Source organism: Cherax quadricarinatus, chromosome 72 (assembly GCF_038502225.1).
Source record: "Cherax quadricarinatus isolate ZL_2023a chromosome 72, ASM3850222v1, whole genome shotgun sequence".
Taxonomy (NCBI): Eukaryota; Metazoa; Arthropoda; class Malacostraca; order Decapoda; family Parastacidae; genus Cherax; species Cherax quadricarinatus.
This window is the reverse complement of record NC_091363.1, coordinates 8,733,310-8,758,564: the sequence shown is the minus strand read 5'-3', so window position 1 is coordinate 8,758,564 and position 25,255 is coordinate 8,733,310. Positions and strand designations below refer to the sequence as shown.

General features: G+C 41.6%; 1 protein-coding gene across 5 annotated transcripts in view; it reads left to right on the top strand.

The window, feature by feature from the left end:
• Positions 1-25,255, top strand: part of LOC128701310 (uncharacterized) — a 115,031-nt gene that overhangs the window by 71,025 nt on the left and 18,751 nt on the right. For 3 of the 5 annotated variants that reach the window (XM_070100378.1, XM_070100375.1, XM_070100374.1), the window contains exons 2-5: positions 704-927; positions 17,068-17,192; positions 23,468-23,607; positions 24,376-24,964. In XM_070100378.1, the coding sequence (XP_069956479.1) occupies positions 714-927; positions 17,068-17,192; positions 23,468-23,607; positions 24,376-24,964 (1,068 nt within the window). In that variant the 5' untranslated portion in view covers positions 704-713. Of the gene's footprint in view, positions 1-703; positions 928-3,086; positions 4,105-17,067; positions 17,193-23,467; positions 23,608-24,375; positions 24,965-25,255 lie in introns of those variants that run through there. The other 2 variants (XM_070100376.1, XM_070100377.1) reach the window with 2 other exon arrangements.

The window sequence follows — 25,255 nt, the reverse complement described above, 5'->3', positions numbered from 1 at the left end:
ATGATACATGGTGGGAACACCAGCAGTGTACTACAACACTGTTCTGTATGATACATGGTGGGAACACCAGCAGTGTACTACAACACTGTTCTGTATGATACATGGTGGGAACACCAGCAGTGTACTACAACACTGTTCTGTATGATACATGGTGGGAACACCAACAGTGTACTACAACACTGTTCTGTATGATACATGGTGGGAACACCAGCAGTGTACTACAACACTGTTCTGTATGATACATGGTGGGAACACCAGCAGTGTACTACAACACTGTTCTGTATGATACATGGTGGGAACACCACCAGTGTACTACTACACTGTTCTGTATGATACATGGTGGGAACACCAACAGTGTACTGTACTGTGTGTTGCTTCATTGTTCTACATGAAATATACATTTCAGGGAAATTAGGGCAATTTTGTCCCCAGGATGCGACCCACACCAGTCCAGTAACTCCCAGGAAACTATTTTACTGATGGGTGAACATGGAGAGCAGTGTCTCAAGGAAACACGTCTTAAATGTTTTCAGCTGTACCGGGGATCGACCCCGGACCTCAGTGTGTGTGAGCTGAGTGCACCAGCGATCTAGTTATGATTTTTTAAGATGTCTGTTGATAGTGATTCATCTATCATTATTTCCTTGTTATGGTGAACTTAGTCGTACTGTGGCATCTAACAGTGTATATTTCTGCCCGACAGTGTACTGAAGATGGCAACTTGGACGACGAGACCTGCTCTGAGGGGTACTGACGACTCGTGCTGCTGGGCGCCGTCTCCTAGCTCCCCCCTAGCACCTAGCTGCTGTACACCCAGCACACCTCCAATGTCTCCACACTCTCCTTGGGACGACCAGTCTGCCTCCCAGGAGCTCACTGATTCTGACCTGGATGATATGGATGATAGTGGCTTCCATGACTGGCTGGGTAGGCTGCGTACACACACGCACGCGTACACACACTCATACAAACACCTACACACACTCAGATACGCATCTCCACATATTCATACAAACACCTCGACACACACTCATACACTCACCTACACACGCCTCCACACTCATACGCACACCACACTCATACACACACTTCCACACACTCATACAAACACCTCCACACACTTCCACACACTCATACACACACTTCCACATACTCATACACACACTTCCACACACTCATACAAACACCTCCACACACTCACACACACTTCCACACACTCATACAAACACCTCCACACACTCATACACACACTTCCACACACTCATACAAACACCTCCACACACTTCCACACACTCATACACACACTTCCACATACTCATACACACACTTCCACACACTCATACAAACACCTCCACACACTCATACACACACCTCCACACACTCATACAAACACCTCCACACACTCATACACACACTTCCACACACTCATACAAACACCTCCACACACTCATACACACACTTCCACACACTCATACAAACACCTCCACACACTCATACACACACTTCCACACACTCATACAAACACCTCCACACACTCATACACACACTTCCACACACTCATACAAACACCTCTACACACTCATACATTTCCACACACTCATACACACACTTCCACACACTCATACAAACACCTCCACACACTCATACACACACTTCCACACACTCATACAAACACCTCCACACACTCATACACACACTTCCACACACTCATACAAACACCTCCACACACTCATACACACACTTCCACACACTCATACAAACACCTCCACACACTCATACACACACTTCCACACACTCATACAAACACCTCCACACACTCATACACACACTTCCACACACTCATACAAACACCTCCACACACTCATACACACACTTCCACACACTCATACAAACACCTCCACACACTCATACACACACTTCCACACACTCATACAAACACCTCCACACACTCATACACACACTTCCACACACTCATACAAACACCTCCACACACTCATACACACACTTCCACACACTCATACAAACACCTCCACACACTCATACACACACTTCCACACACTCATACAAACACCTCCACACACTCATACACACACTTCCACACACTCATACAAACACCTCCACACACTCATACACACACTTCCACACTCATACAAACACCTCCACACACTCATACAAACACCTCCACACACTCATACACACACTTCCACACACTCATACACACACTTCCACACACTCATACAAACACCTCCACACACTTCCACACACTCATACACACACTTCCACATACTCATACACACACTTCCACACACTCATACAAACACCTCCACACACTCATACACACACTTCCACACACTCATACAAACACCTCCACACACTCATACACACACTTCCACACTCATACAAACACCTCCACACACTCATACACACACTTCCACACACTCATACAAACACCTCCACACACTCATACACACACTTCCACACACTCATACAAACACCTCCACACACTCATACACACACTTCCACACACTCATACAAACACCTCTACACACTCATACATTTCCACACACTCATACACACACTTCCATTCACTCATACAAACACCTCCACATATGCAAGCATCAGCACAGTCATACAAACACCTACACACACTCATATATACACATAAATGTTCATACATACATACACACACACACACATACGTATCTATGTTATGTACATGTATGTGGGGTCATCTGTTGCATATAGGTAAACAAACTATCAGCTGTTTCATCACAGGTAAACTATCAGCTGTTTCATCACAGGTAAACTATCAGCTGTTTCATCACAGGTAAACAGACTATCAGCTGTTTCATCACAGGTAAACTATCAGCTGTTTCATCACAGGTAAACAGACTATCAGCTGTTTCATCACAGGTAAACTATCAGCTGTTTCATCACAGGTAAACTATCAGCTGTTTCATCACAGGTAAACTATCAGCTGTTTCATCACAGGTAAACTATCAGCTGTTTCATCACAGGTAAACTATCAGCTGTTTCATCACAGGTAAACAGACTATCAGCTGTTTCATCACAGGTAAACTATCAGCTGTTTCATCACAGGTAAACTATCAGCTGTTTCATCACAGGTAAACAGACTATCAGCTGTTTCATCACAGGTAAACTATCAGCTGTTTAATCTGTCAAACATACGTAATATTTGCAGTTGTCAATAGTTCTGGTTACTGTCACGACCCAATAGACAGATGTCACGACCCAGTAGACAGATGTCACGACCCAATAGACAGATGTCACGACCCAATAGACAGATGTCACGACCCAGACAGATGTCACGACCCAGAAGACAGATGTCACGACCCAGTAGACAGACGTCACGACCCAATAGACAGATGTCACGACCCAGAAGACAGATGTCACGACCCAGAAGACAGATGTCACGACCCAGAAGACAGATGTCACGACCCAGTAGACAGACGTCACGACCCAATAGACAGATGTCACGACCCAGAAGACAGATGTCACGACCCAGAAGACAGATGTCACGACCCAGCAAACAGATGGAGACTGCTGGAAGGAATTGCTTCTTGCCGAGTTGTTTATGATATCCAGCTGAACGTGAAGGCACCATCTGTCAACACATTACGAGCGAAGAGCTTTAAAACCATCTATATTCTACGGAAATGATTCAAAACCAGCTGGCCTCTCCGGAAATGCTTCAGAACTAGTCAGACCCTCCGGAAATGCTTCAGAACTAGTCAGACCCTCCGGAAATGCTTCAGAACTAGTCAGACCCTCCGGAATGCTTCAAAACCAGACCTAGCCTTCAGAAATGTTTCATAATCAGACCTAGCCTTCAGAAATGTTTCATAATCAGACCTAGCCTTCAGAAATGCTTCAAAACCAGCCGGACCCTCCAGAAATGCCTCAAAACTAGCCAGGCACTCCGGCAATGCTTAAAAACTAGTCAGACCACTGGAAATACTTCAAAACTAGCCAGACCCTCCTGAAATGCTTCAAAACCAGAAGTACTCTCCAGAAACGTTTCACAACCAGCTGGGAGTCAACTATACGTAGCTACACAAGACCACCACCTTAGAATCACCTGAGGTTAATGTTATGGTTATTGTTGAAGCGTCAACTTTTTTTTTTTTTAGGGTGAGGACGCGGGCCTCAAAGGCAGTTTGGCAGAATCCACACCATTGTGAGCATGACGTGTGTTGACTGGTATTTACACACCTGTCTACCCCTGGCACTCTCATATACCAGCGACACCCCGACACACGTGAACCACCCAGCTGATACATCCATATGTATGTCAGAGCTCTTCTCCCTGGCTTAAGGGTTTTCGTTCATAACCAGCATATATAAGGGGGATTAAACCCATGGCTGTCTTCAAAAGGAAACTGGACAGGCACCTAAAGTCAATACCTGACCAACCGGGCTGTGGTACCTACGTCGGTTTACGTGCGGTCAGCAGTAACAGCCTGGTTGATCAGGCCCTGATCCACCACAAGGCCTGGTCATAGACCGGGCCGCAGGGGCATTGACCCCCGAAATACCCTCTAGGTATAAGATTTTTACCAAGTTAAGAAAATCTCACATATCATTATACTACCCGAGTTCATGACTGATTGTTATTGGTGTTCTGAAGAACAGTGATAACAGCGTGTAGACCTGAACAAACTTAAATAACAGCGTGTAGACCTGAACAAACTTAAATAACAGCGTGTAGACCTGAACAAACTTAAATAACAGCGTGTAGACCTGAACAAACTTAAATAACAGCGTGTAGACCTGAACAAACTTATATAACAACGTGTAGACCTGAACAAACTTAAATAACAGCGTGGAGACCTGAACAAACTTAAATAACAGCGTGTAGACCTGAACAAACTTAAATAACAGCGTGTAGACCTGAACAAACTTAAATAACAGCGTGTAGACCTGAACAAACTTATATAACAACGTGTAGACCTGAACAAACTTATATAACAACGTGTAGAACTGGTGGAACTTATATAACAACGTGTAGAACTGGTGGAACTTATATAACAACGTGTAGAACTGGTGGAACTTATATAACAACGTGTAGAACTGGTGGAACTTATATAACAACGTGTAGAACTGGTGGAACTTTAATAACAGCGTGTAGACCTGGTGGAACTTATATAACAACGTGTAGAACTGGTGGAACTTATATAACAACGTGTAGAACTGGTGGAACTTTAATAACAGCGTGTAGACCTGGTGGAACTTATATAACAACGTGTAGAACTGGTGGAACTTATATAACAACGTGTAGAACTGGTGGAACTTATATAACAGCGTGTAGACCTGGTGGAACTTATATAACAGCGTGTAGACCTGGTGGAACTTATATAACAACGTGTAGACCTGGTGGAACTTATATAACAGCGTGTAGAACTGGTGGAACTTATATAACAACGTGTAGACCTGGTGGAACTTATATAACAACGTGTAGAACTGGTGGAACTTATATAACAGCGTGTAGAGCTGGTGGAACTTATATAACAGCGTGTAGAACTGGTGGAACTTATATAACAGCGTGTAGAACTGGTGGAACTTATATAACAGCGTGTAGAACTGGTGGAACTTTAATAACAACGTGTAGAACTGGTGGAACTTATATAACAGCGTGTAGAGCTGGTGGAACTTATATAACAGCGTGTAGAACTGGTGGAACTTATATAACAGCGTGTAGAACTGGTGGAACTTATATAACAGCGTGTAGAACTGGTGGAACTTATATAACAGCGTGTAGAACTGGTGGAACTTTAATAACAGCGTGTAGACCTGGTGGAACTTATATAACAACGTGTAGACCTGGTGGAACTTATATAACAGCGTGTAGAACTGGTGGAACTTTAATAACAGCGTGTAGACCTGGTGGAACTTATATAACAACGTGTAGAACTGGTGGAACTTTAATAACAGCGTGTAGAACTGGTGGAACTTTAATAACAGCGTGTAGACCTGGTGGAACTTATATAACAACGTGTAGAACTGGTGGAACTTTAATAACAGCGTGTAGAACTGGTGGAACTTATATAACAGCGTGTAGAACTGGTGGAACTTATATAACAACGTGTAGACCTGGTGGAACTTATATAACAGCGTGTAGAACTGGTGGAACTTTAATAACAGCGTGTAGAACTGGTGGAACTTATATAACAGCGTGTAGAACTTTAATAACGTGTAGGTGGAACTGGTGGAACTTATATAACAGCGTGTAGAACTGGTGGCGTGTAGAACTGGTGGAACTTATATAACAGCGTGTAGAACTGGTGGAACTTATATAACAACGTGTAGAACTGGTGGAACTTATATAACGTGTAGAACTGGTGGAACTTATTACGTGTAGAATAACAGCGTGTAGACCTGGTGGAACTTATATAACAGCGTGTAGAACTGGTGGAACTTTAATAACAGCGTGTAGACCTGGTGGAACTTATATAACAACGTGTAGAACTGGTGGAACTTATATAACAGCGTGTAGAACTGGTGGAACTTATATAACAGCGTGTAGAACTGGTGGAACTTTAATAACAGCGTGTAGACCTGGTGGAACTTATATAACAACGTGTAGAACTGGTGGAACTTATATAACAACGTGTAGAACTGGTGGAACTTATATAACAACGTGTAGAACTGGTGGAACTTATATAACAACGTGTAGAACTGGTGGAACTTATATAACAACGTGTAGAACTGGTGGAACTTATATAACAACGTGTAGAACTGGTGGAACTTATATAACAACGTGTAGAACTGGTGGAACTTTAATAACAGCGTGTAGACCTGGTGGAACTTATATAACAACGTGTAGAACTGGTGGAACTTATATAACAACGTGTAGAACTGGTGGAACTTATATAACAGCGTGTAGACCTGGTGGAACTTATATAACAGCGTGTAGACCTGGTGGAACTTATATAACAACGTGTAGACCTGGTGGAACTTATATAACAGCGTGTAGAACTGGTGGAACTTATATAACAACGTGTAGACCTGGTGGAACTTATATAACAACGTGTAGAACTGGTGGAACTTATATAACAGCGTGTAGAGCTGGTGGAACTTATATAACAGCGTGTAGAACTGGTGGAACTTATATAACAACGTGTAGAACTGGTGGAACTTATATAACAGCGTGTAGACCTGGTGGAACTTATATAACAACGTGTAGACCTGGTGGAACTTATATAACAGCGTGTAGAACTGGTGGAACTTATATAACAACGTGTAGAACTGGTGGAACTTATATAACAGCGTGTAGAACTGGTGGAACTTTAATAACAACGTGTAGAACTTGTGGAACTTATATAACAGCGTGTAGAACACAATGTTAGTAAGTGTGTTGCACTATATTGTATAAAGCTCCAAACCAGTGTGGTTTATTCAGTAGACAGACTGTGTATTGTGCAGCACACCTGCTGTAGTCTATCAAAGTTCCATTACACAATACACAAAGAAACACATTCACAAGAAAGGAAACACATTCACCATCATTCATCCAACAGCTGTCTATACATACATTCTATACACACAATATTTAATAGCCAGAAATTAGTTAATTATCTTTTGTTAATTTCCTTAATTTAATAAAGAGTGAATAATGCACTAATTGGCTGATATAATGGTTTTGTTATATTAATAGTTATAATAACAGCGGTGAAGACTTGACGGAAATATTAATTTATAATTTAGAGAATCTTCACTAACTGCGCTCATTTAAACTGACAAAAACACTCACAGAAAACAACAGCTGCCTTCTTGTGTACATCTGCACGCTGCAACAGCTGTGACTCTCAGCTGATCGTGCACGAACGCAGCTTCAGCAGCTGTGACTCTCAGCTGATCGTGCACGAACGCAGCTTCAGTAATTCTGTATCTGTAGATGCTTAGAGGATCATACACGAACGCAGCTGCCCTAGGCCAGGCAAGGCCATTACCTAGTTCATTTCTGCTATTTTATTATTTTATTAATCATTACCTTATAATTATCAACATTAATAAGATTTCAAGGTATTATTTTTACAAATTCCCCTGAAGATCTTGCTTCATCTTACGAGGTGACAGACTGGTGATGGAGGAGTGCTGGATCTCTCTCTCTGCTCCACCCTCCTACATAATGCATCCATATATATATATATATATATATATATATATATATATATATATATATATATATATATATATATATATATATATATATATATATATATATATATATATATATATATATATATATATATATATATATATATATATATATATATATATATATATATATATATATATATATATATATATATATATATATATATATATATAATATATCAGTAAAGTGAAGACCTAGAAAACTGTAATAATATGATTGCAAAGAAATCAAGGGACGAATGGGGCCCTTGAACCCATGGTGAGTGAGTCCTTAAATTCACAGACTGTAATATGATTGATTAAAAAGACACTGAGCAAACGCTAGGACATATTTACCTGTCCTTATGTCAATATGGAATTCTTCATGTCACAATGTGTCACTCACATCTCACTCTCTGCTTATATGTACTGTCATTTTAGCCTTTGTTCGCGGAAGGCCTCAGTCAGATGACCAAAAGCTCCAGCTGCGGGTCATCATATGACTGAAACCCGCGTCAGGACACACTTATCCTGTTTCCTGACAAACCTTATCTAACCTGTGTATTTTATAAGTGATCAAGGTCCCAGGACCGGAACGTTTTCTAATATATCCTAGTGTTTGTTTACGTGTCTTTTTAACCAATTCGTCGGCATCTATTACCAAGGTTTATATCATGTAATAAGATTCATCAAACTGGTATATTTGTACACATCATAGGGAGGGTATCATGACCTGTCAGTTTTATGACTTACTCGCCACGGGTTTAAGCCTCACAGGTTCCCTCATATTTTTTGTGTAGAAAACTGCATGGATGTTCAAGTTGGTCGGGTGTACAACACTGTGTATTGTTCATCGAGTGTTTTCACAAGCATCTAAGGTTGTAGAAAGCGTTGTAGGCATGATCTGTGGTGTTGTATGATGTTGTAGTCACACATGTTGTAGTCACACATGTAGCTCATAGTATGATGAGTGTGTAGTTCTTAATGGAGGGGAAAGTATGACAAACTCAAGAACTTGAATGTAACACTACGACTCAATACTACATTCAGTGGTATGGAGTGTAACACTACGACTCAATACTAGATTCAGTGGTATGGAGTGTAACACTACGACTCAATACTACATTCAGTGGTATGGAGTGTAACACTACGACTCAATACTACATTCAGTGGTATGGAGTGTAACACTACGACTCAATACTACATTCAGTGGTATGGAGTATAACACTACGACTCAATACTACATTCAGTGGTATGGAGTGTAACACTACGACTCAATACTACATTCAGTGGTATGGAGTGTAACACTACGACTCAATACTACATTCAGTGGTATGGAGTGTAACACTACGACTCAATACTACATTCAGTGGTATGGAGTATAACACTACGACTCAATACTACATTCAGTGGTATGGAGTGTAACACTACGACTCAATACTACATTCAGTGGTATGGAGTGTAACACTACGACTCAATACTACATTCAGTGGTATGGAGTGTAACACTACGACTCAATACTACATTCAGTGGTATGGAGTATAACACTACGACTCAATACTACATTCAGTGGTATGGAGTGTAACACTACGACTCAATACTACATTCAGTGGTATGGAGTGTAACACTACGACTCAATACTACATTCAGTGGTATGGAGTGTAACACTACGACTCAATACTACATTCAGTGGTATGGAGTGTAACACTACGACTCAATACTACATTCAGTGGTATGGAGTGTAACAGCTCTACCTGGAGCTCATTACCTTCGTAAATTCTCATGATTAATGTGTTTATGATTCATTACCCTTGCAATTATTCATGAGTGTGACCAGCTCTACCTGGAGCTCATTACCTTTGTAACTTGGTCATGATTATGACCAGCTCTAGTTCATTACCTTTGTAACTTGCTCAGCTATCAAAACTTTGGAGTCCAGTCCCTGGACCGATTATGTACCTCTGTAATCTTTTGACTACCGCCCACAGGATGGGTATGGGGTGCATAATAAACATATTAAACTAACTCAATACTACATTCAGTGGTATGGAGTGTAACACTACGACTTAATGCTACATTCAGTGGTATGGAGTGTAACACTACGACTTAATACTACATTCAGTTGTATGGAGTGTAACACTACGACTTAATACTACATTCAGTGGTATGGAGTGTAACACTACGACTTAATGCTACATTCAGTGGTATAGAGTGTAACACTACGACTCAATACTACATTCAGTGGTATGGAGTGTAACACTACGACTCAATACTACATTCAGTGGTATGGAGTATAACACTACGACTCAATACTACATTCAGTGGTATGGAGTGTAACACTACGACTTAATACTACATTCAGTTGTATGGAGTGTAACACTACGACTTAATACTACATTCAGTGGTATGGAGTGTAACACTACGACTTAATACTACATTCAGTGGTATAGAGTGTAACACTACGACTCAATACTACATTCAGTGGTATGGAGTGTAACACTACGACTCAATACTACATTCAGTGGTATGGAGTGTAACACTACGACTCAATACTACATTCAGTGGTATGGAGTGTAACACTACCTTGGTACTAGAGTTTTCCATTTAATGTCACACATTACAAGTTTTATAAAAGCATTGAAAAAACGACAAACTCAAACTAAACATTGTGATGTTAGGTAAGACACACGGGCAACAGGAGGTAGTGTGTACGATAACAACTGATGAAATATGACAAGGTAAACATGGGAGACAAGACACGGCCAACATGATAGACCATTACATGGGAGACAAGACACGGCCAACATGATAGATCATTACATGGGAGACAAGACACGGCCAACATGATAGATCATTACATGGGAGACAAGACACGGCCATCATGATAGATCATTACATGGGAGACAAGACACGGCCATCATGATAGATCATTACATGGGAGACAAGACACGGCCATCATGATAGATCATTACATGGGAGACAAGACACGGCCATCATGATAGATCATTACATGGGAGACAAGACACGGCCATCATGATAGATCATTACATGGGAGACAAGACACGGCCATCATGATAGATCATTACATGGGAGACAAGACACGGCCATCATGATAGATCATTACATGGGAGACAAGACACGGCCATCATGATAGATCATTACATGGGAGACAAGACACGGCCATCATGATAGATCATTACATGGGAGACAAGACACGGCCAACATGATAGATCATTACATGGGAGACAAGACACGGCCAACATGATAGATCATTACATGAGAGACAAGACACGGCCATCATGATAGATCATTACATGGGAGACAAGACACGGCCAACATGATAGATCATTACATGGGAGACAAGACACGGCCAACATGATAGATCATTACATGGGAGACAAGACACGGCCATCATGATAGATCATTACATGGGAGACAAGACACGGCCAACATGATAGATCATTACATGGGAGACAAGACACGGCCAACATGATAGATAATTACATGCGAGACAAGACACGGCCAACATGATAGATAATTACATGGGAGACAAGACACGGCCAGCATGATAGATCATTACATGGGAGACAAGACACGGCCAGCATGATAGATAATCACATGGGAGACAAGACACGGCCAACATGATAGATAATCACATGGGAGACATGACACGGCCAGCATGATAGATCATTACATGGGAGACAAGACACGGCCAACATGATAGATAATCACATGGGAGACATGACACGGCCAACATGATAGATAATCACATGGGAGACATGACACGGCCAACATGATAGATAATCACATGGGAGACATGACACGGCCAACATGATAGATAATCACATGGGAGACATGACACGGCCAACATGATAGATAATCACATTCGAGACATGACACGGCCAACATGATAGATAATGACACACACCCGGGTGTTTCTTACTCATTACGTAAACAATTGACTAAGAACACTGTCTTTTATGCACCTGTTACTGCTTGAGTGGTGACAATAAGTGCTAATCTACCCTGAAACACATCAACAAACACACAGATAAGAAACACCTGTCACAGGATCAACACTAAGATGAGCTCACTCTTGGCTGGTGTTCATCGCTGGCCACCCGTGTATGTACTCACTGATTTATGTATGCGTGGGTCGAGGCCTATGTTTCCGCTGATATCTATCTGCTGGCCAGTCCTGCTTGGCAAGCAGGAGAAACCCTGCAGTAGGCCTACCGGCCCATAATTGCAGGTCCTTGTCAACTGAGACACATGTGCAACATCTGGATATCTTTATTGTAGACGTTTCGCCATCCAGTGGCTTTATCAATACAGATTCTAGGACATAATTTGAAGACAGTAGAACTATATACAAAAGATGAGGTAATCAGTCCCTCAGCCAACACCAACTCCAAGGCTGAGGGACTGATTACCTCATCTTTTGTATATAGTTCTATTTTTTTTTATTATCACACTGGCCGATTCCCACCAAGGCAGGGTGGCCCGAAAAAGGAAAACTTTCACCATCATTCACTCCATCACTGTCTTGCCAGAAGGGTGCTTTACACTACAGTTTTTAAACTGCAACATTAACACCCCTCCTTCAGAGTGCAGGCACTGTACTTCCCATCTCCAGGACTCAAGTCCGGCCTGCCGGTTTCCCTGAATCCCTTCATAAATGTTACTTTGCTCACACTCCAACAGCACGTCAAGTATTAAAAACCATTTGTCTCCATTCACTCCTATCAAACTCACTCACGCATACCTGCTGGAAGTCCAAGCCCCTCGCACACAAAACCTCCTTTACCCCCTCCCTCCAACATTTCCTAGGCCGACCCCTACCCCGCCTTCCTTCCACTACAGACTGATACACTCTTGAAGTCACTCTGTTTCGCTCCATTCTCTCTACATGTCCGAACCACCTCAACAACCCTTCCTCAGCCCTCTGGACAACAGTTTTGGTAATCCCGCACCTCCTCCTAACTTCCAAACTACGAATTCTCTGCATTATATTCACACCACACATTGCCCTCAGACATGACATCTCCACTGCCTCCAGCCTTCTCCTCGCTGCAACATTCATCACCCACGCTTCACACCCATATAAGAGCGTTGGTAAAACTATACTCTCATACATTCCCCTCTTTGTCTCCAATGACAAAGTTATTTGTCTCCACAGACTCCAAAGTGCACCACTCACCCTTTTCTCCTCATCAATTCTATGATTCACCTCATCTTTCATAGACCCATCCGCTGACACGTCCACTCCCAAATATCTGAATACATACACCTCCTCCATACTCTCTCCCTCCAATCCGATATCCAATCTTTCATCACCTAACCTTTTTGTTATCCTCATAACCTTACCCTTTCCTGTATTCACTTTTAATTTTCTTCTTTTGCACACCCTACCAAATTCATCCACCAATCTCTGCAACTTCTCTTCAGAATCTCCCAAGAGCACGGTGTCATCAGCAAAGAGCAACTGTGACAACTCCCACTTTATGTGTGATTCTTTATCTTTTAACTCCACGCCTCTTGCCAAGACCCTCGCATTTACTTCTCTTACAACCCCATCTATAAATATATTAAACAACCACGGTGACATCACACATACTTGTCTAAGGCCTACTTTTACTGGGAAATAATTTCCCTCTTTCCTACATACTCTAACTTGAGCCTCACTATCCTCGTAAAAACTCTTCACTGCTTTCAGTAACCTACCTCCTACACCATACACCTGCAACATCTGCCACATTGCCCCCTATCCACCCTGTCATACGCCTTTTCCAAATCCATAAATGCCACAAAGACCTCTTTAGCCTTATCTAAATACTGTTCACTTATATGTTTCACTGTAAACACCTGGTCCACACACCCCCTACCTTTCCTAAAGCCTCCTTGTTCATCTGCTATCCTATTCTCCGTCTTACTCTTAATTCTTTCCATATTAACTCTACCATACACTTTATCAGGTATACTCAACAGACTTATCCCCCTATATTTTTTGCACTCTCTTTTGTCCCCTTTGCCTTTATACAAAGGAACTATGCATGCTCTCTGCCAATCCCTAGGTACCTTACCCTCTTCCATACATTTATTAAATAATTGCACCAACCACTCCAAAACTATATCCCCACCTGCTTTTAACATTTCTATCTTTATCCCATCAATCCCGGCTGCCTTACCCCCTTTCATTTTACCTACTGCCTCACGAACTTCCCCCACACTCACAACTGGCTCTTCCTCACTCCTACAAGATGTTATTCCTCCTTGTCCTATACACGAAATCACAGCTTCCCTATCTTCATCAACATTTACCAATTCCTCAAAATATTCCCTCCATCTTCCCAATACCTCTAACTCTCCATTTAATAACTCTCCTCTCCTATTTTTAACTGACAAATCCATTTGTTCTCTAGGCTTCCTTAACTTGTTAATCTCACTCCAAAACTTTTTCTTATTTTCAACAAAATTTGTTGATAACATCTCACCCACTCTCTCATTTGCTCAATTTTTACATTGCTTCACCACTCTCTTAACCTCTCTCTTTTTCTCCATATACTCCATATATAGTTTTACTGTCTTCAAATTGTGTCCTAGAATATGTATTGATAAGCCCCTATCATACCTACTCATAAAACTGTGTATGTTGTTTGCCTTTGCAATTTCCATAAGATAGTATTTGCTCGGATTTTTAACCCGGAGGGTTAGTTACCCAGGATAACCCCAGAAAGTCAGTACGTCATCGAGCACTCACACAGATGATGATCAAACTAAAGGTAAATTATGTGATCAGGCATATGGTCACTGTCTTGAACACTATGTGCTTAATTGTCCACTTATTGAGGAATACAGAGACAGACAATATAATAACCTATGTGACATGTCAAGATATCTTATTAATGAAAATAAGATACCAGATATACCAAGGAAATTTCCTAAATTTGCTTGTAACAGATAAGTGAACTATAGATATAAAGATATAAACCCATATGTACACCTTTTGTGTATCCATATGCTGTTGCGCTACCGTCCACAGGATGGTTATGGGGCGCACAATAAACCAGCCACTTCGGTGGCAAAATCTAAATCATCGAGGACTCTGTCTTATTTCCATTGGGATCCTTCAATCTCGTCTCCCCGATATGCGACCCACAACAGTCGACTAAGACCCAGGTACCTACTTACTGCTAGGTGAACAGGGACAGCAGGAGTAAGGAAACATGCCCAACGTTCCCACCCGGTCGGGGATTGAGCCACGGACACTCAGTGTGTGAGGCGAGTGTGTTGCCTACCAAACAACGGGACACCATAATATAGTTATTTCTCCTTCTTACTGATTCAGTTTTTGTCTTCACTTTCATATCAATTACTCGGAGTACTGTCGTCGGTCAGATGACCAAAAGCTCTAGCTCTGGGTCATGGTATAACTAAGACCCTCGTCAGGCAACACTTTTTCTGTTTCTTGACAAACTTAATACCTACCTACCTAGATAATATGAAGCAAGTGAGGTTTAGCGCTTCTTTTTTATTATAATAATGAAGCAAGTGACCTCTCGCCTTTCATAGTGAATGACCTTATTGATGCGAAGGTCACCTTTCTTTTGCGGCCAGACATTGTCGTCAGTGTTGCAAGGCTGTGTGTGGCCTTGCAACATTCTTAACACTGAGACACCTTCCCCCATGAACACTCACCTTGAAAACACAGAAACTGGCGAAGGTTGTGGCTCACTTGGCGAAGCTTCAGAGTAAACAGTAGTAACATTGATTATAACGAGGAAGTTATAGTTGTTCTCCACAGTAGGTTGTTGAGAGTAGTATGTGTGTACTCATCTATTTGTGGTTGTAGGGATCGATTCACAGCTCTTGGCCCCTTCACTGGTCGCTACTAGGTCTACTCTCTCCCTACTACATGAGCTTTATCGTACCTTTTTTTAAAGCTACGAATGGATCCTGCCTCCACTACATCACTCTCCAGATTGTTCCACTTCCTGACAACTCTCTGACTGAAGAAATACTTCCTAACATCCATGTGACTCATCTAAGTTTTCAGTTTCCAGTTGTGACTTTAGGTGCCTGTCCAGTGCCTTCTTGAAGACACCCAGGGGTCTACTGGTAATCCCCTTTATGTATGCTGGGAGGCAGTTGAACAGTCTTAGCCCCCTGACACTTACTGTGTTGTCTCTCAGTGTACTAGTGGCGCCCCTGCTTTTCATTGGGGGAATGTTGCATCTCCTGCCGAGTCTTTTGCTTACATAGGGAGTGATTTTCGTGTGCAAGTTTGGAACTAATCCCTCTAGGATTTTCCAAGTGTATATTATCATGTATCTCTCTCGGATGTTGAACGAGGCTTGTTTTGCGTTTATCATCGCTTTTTCCCGATTATTACAATAGACATGTTTAATGTTCCTCAGGCAGACAAGAGATATACACGAGCAGAAGGTAAGAACATCATTTTAAGGTGAAGAATGAGACTGAACGCATCGACTCAAGACTGAGGGACTGAGTACCTCACACCCTTATCTTGCACCGTTCTTCTCCGTATTGGACTCAAGACGCCACTTTCTGGTGTCTTCAGTCCAAGTGTTTCATTCTTCAACTTGTCGGTTTTCTAAATCATTTATTTAACATCACTGTAACATCCTTTCATCCTGGCTAAGTTTTTATTCCCTTTTTAACTAACATTTGTAAATAAACTTTCTCGCTTGATTATTATTAGTAACTTTAAACACATTAAAACTGACATTAAAACCGTGAAAATATATGAATATATAAAGAATATATAAAGATTAAAAAACAGATATTGCATTTTTGGAATGGTAAGAGGTGTTGGTGGTGTTATAACAGGTGTTGGTGGTGTTATAACAGGTGTTGTAGGTGTTATATATCAGGTGTTGGTGTTGACAGAGTCGCAGGTGGTGGCCACTGGGGAGATGTCAGTACTGGAGCGTCTACAGTACTTGTTAGATACTGGCCAGTTCGCTGACGTCAACATCAGGGTGGGTCAAGGTAGCAACGCCACTGTCTTCAAGGTAACTATATTCTGCATTAAAAATATAAAATTATATACCTTTATAAGGCATACAATGGTAAGTGTAAGGTATACACTGGTGAGTACAGGGTATACACTGTTGGGTATATGGTATAAACTGGTGGTATAGGGTATACACTGGTGGGTACAGGGTATACACTGTTGGGTATATGGTATAAACTGGTGGTATAGGGTATACACTGGTGGGTACAGGGTATACACTGGTGGGTACAGGGTATACACTGGTGGGTACAGGGTATACACTGGTGGGTACAGGGTATACACGGGTGGATATAGGGTATACACTGGTGGGTATATGGTATACACTGGTGGGTACATGGAAATAAATGGTATAAAATACCGACACAATGACAATATAAACACAAATGCAGTATAATGTGATCCTTTATTGACTACGTTTCGCCCACACAGTGGGCTTTTTCAAGTCACAAACAGAACTACCTGGGGTGGAAGGAACGCGAGTATTTATAGTCCGGCTGAGGTCAGGTGAAGAATGCTGCATCTGATGATGTACCGAGTTGGGTTGTAGAGTCTAAAAACTTGGGTAGCTTGGAAAGGAGACTGGACAAGTTTGTGAGCAGACCTTCTACAGTGTTCTTATGTGGGATAGCGATGAAGAAGTTTCTTGGCAAGTGGTTCAGCTATGTTATAGAAGCCACTATTCTGGTTGAAGTTGTCGGATATAGAAATAAGTGATGATTCCAGGATTCTTCGGTATTGGGTGTTGTCTTCTGTGGCGATAAGTCTTGAGTTTCTGTAGTTTATCAAGTGGTTGTGTGAATTACGGTGTTGTACGCAGGCATTCCTTGTGTCGTCAGACCTGCTTGCGTATTGGTGTTCTGAAATACGTGTTTGGAGGTCCCTTGATGTTTCGCCCACGTATAACTTGTTGCAGTCATTACAAGGGATTATGTATACCCCTGCAGAGGATGGAGGCTTGTCCTGCCTACTACTGGTGATGTCCTTGATGGTCGTGGTTGTGGAGGTAGATACTTGGAATGATGTTTTGGCAAAGATGTTGGAAACATGTTTGGCAATGGAGTTGGTGGGAAGGACTATGTATCTCTTCTCGGCAGTGTCTTCTCTGGGTGTGTTGAAGATGTTTAGTGCTCGCCGTCTGCAGTCTCTGATGAAGTGACGAGGATAGTGGAGTTTGGAAAATACCTGTTCAATTATAGTGCATTCTTCCTCAAGGAACTCGTTGCTGCAGATTCTGAGTGCACGCAGGAAGAAGCCTATAATTACACCACGTTTGGTTTTGGTGTCGTGGTGAGAGTAGAAGTGGAGAAGATCGTTTTGGTTGGTGGGTTTTCGATAGACTTTAAAACGAAGTTCGTGGTCAGCTTTGCAGAGTAGAACATCAAGGAAAGGAAGAGTGTTGTCGACCTCTTCTTCAAGTGTGAACTGGATTGAAGGCTCGACCTGGTTGAGCTTGTCTTGGAGAGCTTGAACGTTGAAGCAACGAGTTCCTTGAGGAAGAATGCACTATAATTGAACAGGTATTTTCCAAACTCCACTATCCTCGTCACTTCATCAGAGACTGCAGACGGCGAGCACTAAACATCTTCAACACACCCAGAGAAGACACTGCCGAGAAGAGATACATAGTCCTTCCCACCAACTCCATTGCCAAACATGTTTCCAACATCTTTGCCAAAACATCATTCCAAGTATCTACCTCCACAACCACGACCATCAAGGACATCACCAGTAGTAGGCAGGACAAGCCTCCATCCTCTGCAGGGGTATACATAATCCCTTGTAATGACTGCAACAAGTTATACGTGGGCGAAACATCAAGGGACCTCCAAACACGTATTTCAGAACACCAATACGCAAGCAGGTCTGACGACACAAGGAATGCCTGCGTACAACACCGTAATTCACACAACCACTTGATAAACTACAGAAACTCAAGACTTATCGCCACAGAAGACAACACCCAATACCGAAGAATCCTGGAATCATCACTTATTTCTATATCCGACAACTTCAACCAGAATAGTGGCTTCTATAACATAGCTGAACCACTTGCCAAGAAACTTCTTCATCGCTATCCCACATAAGAACACTGTAGAAGGTCTGCTCACAAACTTGTCCAGTCTCCTTTCCAAGCTACCCAAGTTTTTAGACTCTACAACCCAACTCGGTACATCATCAGATGCAGCATTCTTCACCTGACCTCAGCCGGACTATAAATACTCGCGTTCCTTCCACCCCAGGTAGTTCTGTTTGTGACTTGAAAAAGCCCACTGTGTGGGCGAAACGTAGTCAATAAAGGATCACATTATACTGCATTTGTGTTTATATTGCCATGGTGGGTACATGATATACACTGGTGGGTATATGGTATACACTGGTGGGTACAGGGTATACACTGGTGAGCACAGGATATACACTGGTGAGCACAGGATATACACTGGTGGGTATAGGGTATACATTGGTGGGTACAGGGTATACACTGGTGGGTGCAGGGTATACACTGGTGGGTACAGGGTATACACGGGTGGGTATAAGGTATACACTGGTGGGTACATGGTATACACTGGTGGGTACAGGGTATACACTGGTGGGTACAGGGTATACACTGGTGGGCATAGGGTATACACTAGTGGGTACAGGGTATACACTGGTGTGTACAGCGTATACACTGGTAGGTACAGGGTATACACTGGTGGGTGCAGGGTATACACTGGTGGGTATAGAGTATACACTAGTGGGAACTTTACAAATGCATACAATTATGAGATGATTTCGTGCAGTAAGCAGCTCTGTATATACATTGAGAGGTGTATATCTCTGTATATACACTGAGAGGTGTATATCTCTGTATATACACTGAGAGGTGCATATCTCTGTATATACACTGATGTGTATATCTGTATATACACTGAGGTGTATATCTCTGTATATACACTGAGAGGTATATCTCTGTATATACACTAAGAGGTGTATATCTCTGTATATACACTGAGAGGTGCATATCTCTGTATATACACTGAGAGGTGTATATCTCTGTATATATACTGAGAGGTCCATGTCTCTGCATATACACTGAGAGGTGCATATCTCTGTATATACACTGATGTGTATATCTGTATATACACTGAGGTGTATATCTCTGTATATACACTGAGAGGTATATCTCTGTATATACACTAAGAGGTGTATATCTCTGTATATACACTCAGGTGTATATCTCTGTATATACACTGAGAGGTGCATATCTCTGTATATACACTGAGAGGTGCATATCTCTGTATATACACTGAGAGGTGCATATCTGTATATACACTGAGAGGTGTATATCTCTGTATATATACTGAGAGGTCCATGTCTCTGCATATACACTGAGAGGTGCATATCTCTATATATACACTGAGAGGTGCATATCTCTGTATATACACTACGAGGTGTATATCTCTGTATATACACTGAGAGGTGCATATCTCTGTATATACACTGAGAGGTATATATCTCTGCATATACACTGAGAGGTGTATATCTCTGTATATACACTGAGAGGTGCATATCTCTGTATATACACTGAGAGGTGCATATCTCTGTATATACACTAAGAGGTGTATATCTCTGTATATACACTGAGAGGTGCATATCTCTGTATATACATTAAGAGGTGTATATCTCTGTATATACACTGAGAGGTGTATATCTCTGTATATACACTGAGAGGTCCATGTCTCTGCATATACATTGAGAGGTGTATATCTCTGTATATACATTGAGAAGTGTATATTTCTGTATATACACTGAGAGGTCCATGTCTCTGCATATACACTGAGAGGTGTATATCTCTGTATATACATTGAGAGGTGTATATCTCTATATACATTGAGATGTATATCTGTATATACACTGAGAGGTATATATCTCTGTATATACACTAAGAGGTGTATATCTCTGTATATACACTGAGAGGTGTATATCTCTGTATATACACTGAGAGGTGCATATCTCTGTATATACACTGAGAGATGTATATCTCTGTATATGAAGATTGAGACACTTATGCAACATATGGGAATCTTTATTCAGGAAACGTTTCGCCACACAGTGGCTTCATCAGTCCGATATAAAGTAGAAAGGCGTAAGGAGAGGAGGAGTTTGAGGTAATCAGTCCCTCAGCCTGGAGTCGATGTGTTCAGTCCATCAATCTTGTAGAATGTACAGCATAGGGCCGTAGACGTGTAGTGAGGTGAGGCGAAGCAGGAGGAGGTGAGGTCATAGTGGTACCATCCACTAGTCGAAGTAGGTCTTCGTCCAAAGGTTGGACAAGTGTTGAAGATGAAGCCACTGTGTGGCGAAACGTTTCCTGAATAAAGATTCCCATATGTTGCATAAGTGTCTCAATCTTCAACTTGCCGGTTTTTCAAACCATTCATCACATCTCTCGTATATACACTGAGAGATATATCTCTGTATATACAATGAGAGAGATGTATCTCTCGTATATACACTGAGAGATATATCTCTGTATATACAATGAGAGAGATGTATCTCTCGTATATACACTGAGAGATATATCTCTGTATATACAATGAGAGGTGTATATCTCTGTATATAAACCGTATATACACTGCGTGATGATATGAGTCAAAAAGTTCATGGCTCAGTTTATCAATATCAGCAAGTATGGAGTCACGTCCAGTATGGCTGATAAGTGTAAAATACCGAGACTTAAGCCATGTGGCTTCAAACCCTCGACACAAGGCTTCCAGTCATGGCTTGAAACCCTCAACACAAGGCTTCCAGTCATGGCTTCAAACCCTCAATGCCAGGATTCCAGTCATGCCTGCAACAAGCCACGACTCGCCTAAAAAACTGCAAATTCAGAAAGTGCCACCTTGCTGTCCGCCCTAAACTTAATAATTCGCGACGGACCGAAATATCTCTTCATTTTTACTTCCAGTCTTTTCAAGCTCAATTTTCTTGACTGTAAATTTCGAATCCAGGATGGACATTAATTCTATTAAATTACCCTATTTACCTTGATTAACTTTTCAGTAAGTCAGTAATTTAGGCATTTATCTAGTACAAGAGTGAAGATTAACAAGCTGTTAAGTATACAATGAGAAGTATTTATCTGTCATTATATGTACACTAATAAGTGCCTATCTTAGTGAAGATACAATAAGAGGTATGTATTTCTGTACATATATTTAGAGGATTATCTTCGTATATACACTGAGAGGTGTGTCAGGGACGTACATTGTGTGCCGGGTGAGAGCCGCACACCCACCAATGATGGTAAATGCATCATAATTAAATTCGTTCAATAATATAATCATGGATCATAATGGGAAACTAATTTTTCTGTCCCCTGTTATGAAATATTGTGACAGCTGTTGTAAGATAACACTACAAACCCACACAGCTAGTTGTATCATGCACAGCGCGCACCCTGTGACAACCCACCATACGCTACTGGTGCCTATCTCGGTAAATATATCTTCACATCTAGGTGAGCACAAATAGGAAGTGTCTCCCTCGCGCTCACCACGACTTGCATTGAATGACCCACATAGATTTAGCACTTTACATGAATTATTATTATCATTATTATTATTATTATGTAAATATACATTGAGGGGGTGTGTATCTCTCAGTGTATACACTGAGGAGTGTGTATCTCTCAGTGTTTACAGTGAGTGGTATGTCTCTCTCAGCGTATATATCCTGACAATTTACCTGAATCTCTCTCAGCAATTCAATTATTCTTGATGTTGGTGTGGAGGTGAATTCCAGTCTTAATGACCGCCTGCTCAATAAACAATGAACCATTCAGACAAAACATTTTTACAGTGTTAAGGTATTTTCTGAGGACATGTTTGGTCACAAATGGCTTCTTCAGTCCAGAAGACATTAGTGGTAAGACGTATCCTTAACAAAATATTATTACCGCGCATGTGTCTTATTTCACAGCTGTCAACATTTACTTCTAGTTCTTAGGCCACCCGGTACGACTGGAAACATCAGGACGTGTTTCCTTAAGACACCTGCTGTCCATGTTCACCTATAAGTAAAATAGTTACCTGGGTGTTAGCCGACTGGTGTGGGTTACATCCTGGGACAAAATTGACCTAATTTGCCCGAAATGCTCTGCATAACAAGAGGCATAACAGCTAGGCCTGAATACACTGTACATGTAGAAATAAAGATTATTATTATTATTATTATTATTATTATTATTATTATTATTAATTGTGTTGTTACTGACGGGTGTGTGATCGACAGGCACACCGTCTCTTGCTGGCGACGGCTAGTCAACCTCTCTACCGTCTGGTGTACCAGGTGTGTCCAAGTCCAGGACCCAACGATGTCACTACTATCAGAGTCACAGACATGACCCCGAAGGACTTCGAATACATCCTCAAGTGAGTCAATAGCTGTCACTAACCACTCACCAGTTGTATGTTTTCTACTAAGATTAACATTAATAACAATAACAAAAAAGGCACAATACCGTGACTGGAACGATACACAAATAACCCGCACATAAAAGAGAGAAGCTTACAACGACGTTTCGGTCCGACTTGGACCATTGACAAAGTCACTTTAACAATAGTTAAAGGCATTACTATAGAGAAAGAGTGACCAATTTTACGAATTTTAATAAATTTTTCACATTTATTTTAAAATTTATGTGGTTGGTTGTGCACCTGTTATCACAGATGGAAATTAAAAACGCAAATGGATCACGGTATTTTTTTCCAATATGATGGTGATTAAGAAGTAGAATGATCTGGATGAGAAAGTAGAAGTGAAGCCTTTACACGGTTTAAAAAGTAGGTAGGTTAGGGTCGTTAAGGCCGGGAATAGTTCATTAGTCGCGAGACAGGTCCAGAAACCAAGACCCGACCCCCCCCCCTCCTCAGCCATAATTAGGTGAGTACCAATCACAGAATAAAGTTGTTTTTGTAGATGCCAATAAACGTGCTACCTTCCCACACATTAATATGTATAGATCACCGGATGGCCATTCGGCTTAAAAAAAAAAATCGATTTCCGGTGGGTAAGACGTAGATGTAATTTTTTTTATATCTGCTGCTCCTGTTTGTAGGTTGTATCGTAGGACACTGAAGTAAATATGCCACACAGCCTGTCTTTCGTGGGTTTTCCTGAAATAATAATGTACTTTGCAGGTATATCTACACTGACCAGATCGACTGCAAGAACATCAACGTGGCCTTCGAGTTGCTTCGAGCCAGCAGGAAGTGGGGGCTCGCCGGCCTGGGTATCAAATCTCTCACATATCTTGAAGAATTCATCGACAATTTCGAACCCACAAGCGACGATAAGAAAAGTAACCTCTTCGACCTTCTGGTGCTATCGGAGGAGACACTGAACGAAATGAGTGAGAAATGCTGGCAGATCTTGCTCAAACGTGCCAATGAGATCATCCCGTGTGAAGGGTTCCTTAATCTAAACAAGTCTATGGTTAAGAAGGTCATTTGCCATAAGGACCTCAAATTCGATAACCAGCTGAAGCTGTTCGAAGCAATCCGAGACTGGGGTCTGCGGTACCTCCAAAAGCATAACCTGAAAGTGATGCAGCTGGGGACGGTAGTCGACGAACTCATCAAAGTCATCGACTTCGAGCGTATCTCTGACTCCGACTTCATCAACACTGTGCTGACCTCAGAGTGTCTGGGCAAGGCTGAGGTCATCGCATTCTTCATGACTCATGGGCTGGAGATCCCAAGAAATCTTGACTTCAATAACAACAAGCAGGTCTCTGGTGTTCTGATGGTTGTACCTGTGGTTCTCTGGTGGATGTTATTAGTTAGTCATGCAGCTTCGTGTAGTCTTTGAGGATCCGAGTTGGTTCCATCTAACTGTTGTCTAGTATGTTGACAGCTGCATCTCTCCCCAAGATTTGTGGTTCTTTGAGAGTTCTACATGCTTATGTGTGTCTGTGGTAATGTCATAGTTCCACTTGGTTCTATCGCAGAGGAAGTACATCACCAGGCTCGAGTGCTACCAACAGCACCTGTAGTAGTGCTGCTGCCACAGCTACAATAC